This window comes from Periophthalmus magnuspinnatus, chromosome 21 (genome assembly GCF_009829125.3).
Source record: "Periophthalmus magnuspinnatus isolate fPerMag1 chromosome 21, fPerMag1.2.pri, whole genome shotgun sequence".
Classification (NCBI taxonomy): Eukaryota; Metazoa; Chordata; class Actinopteri; order Gobiiformes; family Gobiidae; genus Periophthalmus; species Periophthalmus magnuspinnatus.
Window position 1 is genome coordinate 32,448,464 of NC_047146.1, and position 6,148 is coordinate 32,454,611.

The 6,148-nt window shown below is 42.8% G+C and overlaps 2 protein-coding genes across 2 annotated transcripts in view; both read right to left on the reverse strand.

Annotated features, from left to right (window-relative positions):
- wdr75 (WD repeat domain 75) overlaps positions 1 to 5,897 on the reverse strand; it is a 137,126-nt gene extending 131,229 nt beyond the window's left edge. The window contains exon 1 of the mRNA XM_033987334.2: positions 5,894 to 5,897. The gene's annotated coding sequence lies outside the window, so the exon portion shown is untranslated. The remainder of the gene's footprint in view (positions 1 to 5,893) is intronic.
- LOC117388981 (olfactory receptor 11A1-like) lies at positions 2,017 to 2,949 on the reverse strand. The gene has a single exon (XM_033986531.1). The coding sequence runs from the start codon at positions 2,947 to 2,949 to the stop codon at positions 2,017 to 2,019; it is 933 nt and encodes a 310-aa protein (XP_033842422.1).
- Positions 5,898 to 6,148: the final 251 nt, after the last annotated feature.

The following is a 6,148-nucleotide window of genomic DNA, read 5'->3' on the forward strand; positions in this document are numbered from 1 at the left end:
GGGCTCTTTGCTAAGGGCTGTCTGGTCCCTGTATGACCGGAGCAGGAGCTGTGTTCATTGCCGGCAGTAAGTCAGACCTGTTCCCAGTGCATGTTGGACTCCACCAGGACTGTCCTTTGTCACCGGTTCTGTTCATTGTATTTATGGACAGAATTTCTAGGCGCAGCCAGGGGCCGGAGGGGGCCTGGTTCAGGAACCACAGGATCTCATCTCTGCTGTTTGCAGATGATGTTGTCCTGATGGCTTCATCGAGCCAGGACCTGCAGCACTGGGGCTACAAATCTGAGGCCATAGTTTTCGAATGGAAAAAGGTGGTTTGCCCTCTCTGGGGGGGTGGTGAGTCCTTCCGTCAAGTGGAGGAGTTCAAGTATCTCGGGGTCTTGTTCACGAGTGAGGGAAGGATGGAGCGTGAGATTGACAGGCGGATCGGTGCAGAGTCTGCAGTGATGCGGTCGCTGTATCAGTCTGATGTGATGAAGAAGGAACTGCAAAAGTCAAAGCTCTTGATCTACTGGTCAATCTAAGTTCCCTCCCCCACCTACGGTCATGAGCTCTGGGTAATGACCAAAAAGACAAGATGAGAAATGAGCCGAAATGAGTTTCCTGCACAGAGGGGCCAGGCGCTCCCTTAGAGATAGGGTGAGGAGCTTGGTCATAAGGGAGGAGCTCAGAGTGGAGTCACTGCTCCTCCACGTTGAGAGGAGTAGCTGAGATGGCTCGGGCATCTGCTCAGAATGCCTCCTGGACACCTCCTTAGGGAGGGGAGGTGTTCATGTCCCACAGAGAGGAGGCCTCGGGGAAGACCCAGGACACACTGAAGGGACTGTCTCTTGGCTGGCCAGAGAACACCTTGGGGTCCCATCAGAGGGGCTGGAGGACATGTCTGGGGTGAGGAACGTCTGGGAGTCCCTGCTTAGACTGCTGCCCAAGATAAGTGTCCCAAGATAAGTGGAAAATGGATGGATGGACTTTAAATTACTTTGTGTATGAATTGTGCTATACAAATAAACTCACATTGCCTTCACATGCTGTCTGTGATCCATCCTTAACTTGCTCCCTGTTGCCTGATATTTAATCACTAATTTATTCATTATTTAAGATATGCAGTTTTGAGACATCTGGAACTAGCCAGGCAGCTGTGTGAATAGAGTCTATTGAGATAGGTCTGAACAACATCCAAGATCACTCTAGAACAGCAAAGGTTCTCTGAACATGTCGGCTAAGGTACTGTTAAGCATCTGCCTCTCATAAAGAGGCAGAAGCATTTTTCTCATTTTGAGGAACAATTGCACTCTACTGTGTAGCAATGCGACGTGATTCTCCCTACATGCTCCTATTTCAGATGATGTTTTCCTTCCCATTCACTTTATATATAATATACAGTTGTCTACTTGTGGAATGGGTGAAATACACTTGTGGTTTGTAACTGGCCTCAGATTCAACGGTAAAGTGATGTGGTCGCTGCACTGGACTGTCTCATGCTCCATCGTTCCCTGAGATACTTCAACTCACTCGGACGAATGAAATTCAGATACACAGATGGACAGGTGTAAGTCACAGTTCTGAGTGAAGTGTCTATATAAACAACTTGGAAACTGATTATATTTCTGTATTGTCATTCAAAATGTTTTATTATATTGATATGCACAATATGGCAATCACCAGAGATGTACTAAAACCCACATGCAAATGATGTGATTGTTGTACAAATATCACACAAAACCTGAATTGACGGTAAAATAAAAAATTTATATTATACACTTCAAAGAATTTACACATTTAAAAGAATAAACAGCAAGTTTTTTTTTCCTTAGACTACAATACACAATATCCCACATTTGCATACCTCCAAACCACTGTGTATATTTTCTCTCATGTGACCACAAAAAGTAATGTGCAACCACAAACTCTTTGACAAATCATTTGTGTAATCATAGCTTTGGTGATCCTGAAAGAATTCTTCTCAAGCGTGTCCACAGTTCACCAAAATGTTTAGAAAAGTTTATATCTATTCTTTTACTTGAGGACCTTATTTGGTTTGCCACCACAGAACAGTCTCTTCAAATGAGTTGATATTTTCTTCATTTTTAGTCCATAGATGATGGGATTAAAGAGAGGGTGATATAAAATGAGCTGAAAACTCATGATAACACGCATCATTTTGGGTAATTCTGTGTCTAATCGAGCCAATAGCACATCAAAAGTCCCCAACCAACAAAAGTTAAACAAAACCACCAAGTGAGGCAAACACGTCTGCAGAGCTTTCCTTCTCACCGCAGGGCCTCTTTTGGTGGTAATTATAAATATCCTTGTGTAAGTAAAACAGTTAAAGATTAATGGGACAAAAGTGAAATTTAGTAAAACAAATACGCCCCATACATGTAATGCAGCTGATTGTACACAGTGAAGTTTGTAAACTGTGCTATTACAAAGGATCCCCCGGAAAATGAAAGTGCAGAGTTTTCTGTGACTTGCTGCTGTGATTGTTATTGCAACTTGACAAGCCGGTACAATCCAAGCTACTGCTAACAGCACATTTACCTTGGATTTATTCATTACAGTTGGATATTGCAAAGGTTTACAAATAGCCATATACCTATCATAGGCCATCATCATCAACAACCAAAATTCTGCACCTGCAATGGCATAAAATATGTACCACTGGAAAAGACACGTGGAATAAGAGACAACCTGCTTCTCAGACAAAATATCTGTCAGTATTTTAGGGTAAAGAGCCGTGGTGAAAAGAACAGAGTTAAGTAACAAAGCAGCAATGAACAAGTACATTGGTTCGTGCAGGTCTTTGTGGATCCAAATGAGACAGACGATAGTGCAGTTACTGCAGAGGATGAAGACATAAGCTGTAAACATGATGATAAAATACAGCGCTCTGTATCGCTCTATGTCCATAAAACCATCCAGAATAATGTAGGTCTCATTCAGCTCCATTAAAACAGAGACACATAGGACTCATTCACAGAGACGGGGATGAGGCTGCACCGTGCAAGACTTTTATACAGGACGAGCTCAATGGGACTTGTTCAGATGGGTATTGATTCAGGGATTTCAATCCCAATATCGATACCAAAACTGGTTTGAGTATTGAGGCCAAGAATACTCGCCCTGAGAGTTTAGGAATCAGATTCTTCTTAGAAATAATCTATTAAACATGTATATTATGATTTTATATTATGTTCATTCTTCTTCCACTTATCCAGGGCTGGGTCATGGGGGCAGCAGTTTAAGCAGGGACTTCCAGACTTCCCGCACCCCAGACACTTCCTCCAGCTCATTTACAGGGTGATTCCAAAGTGTTTCCTGCCGAACAACATCCAGCTTGTCCTAAGTCTTTCCTGGGGCCTCCTCATGCCCGGATGTGGAGTGATACAGAGCACAGTATTTTATCATCATGTTTACAGTTTATGTCCTCATCCTGTGCAGTAACTGCACTCCGCTCCACTCCGACCTCCTGTTATGTGACTGACCTCCTCACCTTATCTCTAATGTTGCGTTTGCATTGAATGCCAATTGCATGTCAAAGGCGAGTTATTTACGTGTTAAATGTATGTAAAGCAGTGTTGACGCACAAGTAAACGTTCTGCAGCGTGAATGAAGCCAATTGGGTGATGCTCCACTGACCCAGATGAAACAAAAAAGCATGTCCTCATGCTCTACAGTAACTGCACTCGGCTCTACTCCGACCTCCTATTATGTGACTGAGCTCCTCTATCTCTAATTTTGTGTTTATATTGAATGTAAAGTGTGCCTCAAAGGTGAGTGATTTACATGTTAACACCATGTAAAGGCACGTTGACATACGAGTAAAAGTTTTTCAACAGGAATGAAGCCAATTAGGTGACCCACTGAGATTTCATCCATCCATTCGTCCATGTTCTTCCTCTTATCCAGGGCCGGGTCGCGGGGGCAGCAGTCTAAGCAGGGACTGCCAGACTTCCCTCACCCCAGACACGTCCTCCAGCTCCTCTGGTGGGACCCCAAGGCGTTCCCAGCCCAGACACATAGTCCCTCCAACGTGTCCTGATTCTTCCCCAGGGCCTCCTCCCGGTAGGACATGCCCAGAACACCTCCCTAGGGAGGCGTCCAGGAGGCATCCTGAGCAGATGCCTGAGCCGCCTCAGCTGCTCCTCTCAACGTGTAGGAGCAGCGGCTCTACTCCGAGCTCCTCCCGTGGAGGAAACCCATTTTGGCCGCACTGAGATTTCACCAGAGTTGAAAATTTTGGACTATTCGCGTCAACCAATCAGGGATCGTGTTTTGATAGTGACATAAACTCTATATTACGAGAGGCATGTATTTATGTCTGTCATTGCTGTTGGTATTGTCATCTGAATAGTATCATTTTGAAGGTGTGCAATAAATCAGATCTCATATCATTTATGTAAATATGTGCCCTTTGGGTCTGATTTATTTTGATATTGTACCCTATTTTCTGGACTATAACTCGCACTTTTTTCATAGTTTGTCCAGGGGTGTGACTATACTCAGATGTGATTTATATGTGAAATTATTCAAGTACAGAATTTCACATCTTTCTTTCTTGTCACAATGACTGTGCGAGGGAACTCTAGGCTTGTACCAGTATGACAGCCATGAAGAAGAGGAAGCGGCGCTTCATCTACGTGTTAAGTAATGCCTGATTATACATGTCATAGATCGACAGCTGTTCAACAGCTGTTGTGTTTGTAATACCTGTAAGAAAATTGACTTGATTTTATTTAGTTTCCCTTCATTTGTAAAACCATAAAGGTGATTATTTTTCATTTGGAACAATATTGTAATGTTTAGTTTATCATGAGTCTAGTTTAAGGTCATGAAAACTGTTGTTTTCCAGTTCAGCCTTTTACACTAATGTGAAGTCTGACCCGACGGGAGCACTATTTAAGAAACAACTGAAAAGTAAAATATAAAGTTTTAGGTTCACTGGTTTGTTTACTCACAGGCCATCGTGGTGTGTATCGTGGTGTGTATATTTTCCGTACATCATGTGCAGTTTTGTGTGTATATGTGATATGAGCCAGAGCTTATGATGTGATTTGATGTGTTTGCTAGTTCTATGGTGTGAACTGTGATGAAGACGTAAGACCACAGTAAACATCAATGAAAAAAATTCTCGTGTCTCTTGTGTTTGTGGACAAGCCGCGTATGTTACGTTAGCGTAGTGTATCTGATTAACTGTTAATATCTTACATAAACATACCAGACACAAACTAAGTTCATTGCCTGTGTGATACGTTAGCGTTTCAGCATGTTGTTCTCTATTTTATTGTTATTATTATAACTTGTCTTTAAAGATAAAATGCCCTACCCACTAGATAACACCATATGACTCCTGTAGTCATTGATTCTAGTGATACCACCCTGTATTACTGATACTGTTATGAACATTCAAGTACCCTTGGTGGAGATGATGGAACTCTCCAAACTCAGAGCACCACTGGAGAACTGGATGAGCCAAAAAACTGTGTGGAGCACACCTTGGTTCATGTTTCCTCATCCTTAAATAAAGGACAGTAATTTGCTGGATAGAGTGAAAACAACAGACGCAGAGGGCATTGCACAGTCGGAGTTGATCTTTCTCAGGCATACAGGGCGAATTTACTTGTGCAATCAAATTCCCAAACTTGAGCGTCCTTGATGTGCGAATGAAGTGTGTCACTCAAAATAACCTCAGCATTCAACTAAAGGCGTTTCACACGATTTTTTCACTTAATTTGCATTTAATTGGAACTGAGGTTAAGGGAGCACCCAGCCACCCTGCAGAGAAAACTCATTTCAACCACTTGTCTCTTCTTGTCCTTTCAGTCGTTACTCAAAGCTCATGACCTTTGTAGTAGGTGTCAATGAAGATTGACCAGTAAATTAAAAGCTTTTCCTTCTTCACCACAACAGTCAGATACAGCAACAACCTCACTGCAGATGTGGACTGATCCAAGCTCACGGTCCATCCTACCCTTCATCCTCCTACCTTTAACCTGCAACACGTACAGTACCTGCAAAGAAGGATGGAGTGTGATGATACGCTATCAGTCTGTCTCAAGTCATCTCAACGCAGTAGGCTCCTTTTCAGGGCCCTTGTGTGTATGTTTTGAATAACCAAATCTCCTGACTGAGTCAAATCCAGAGTCAG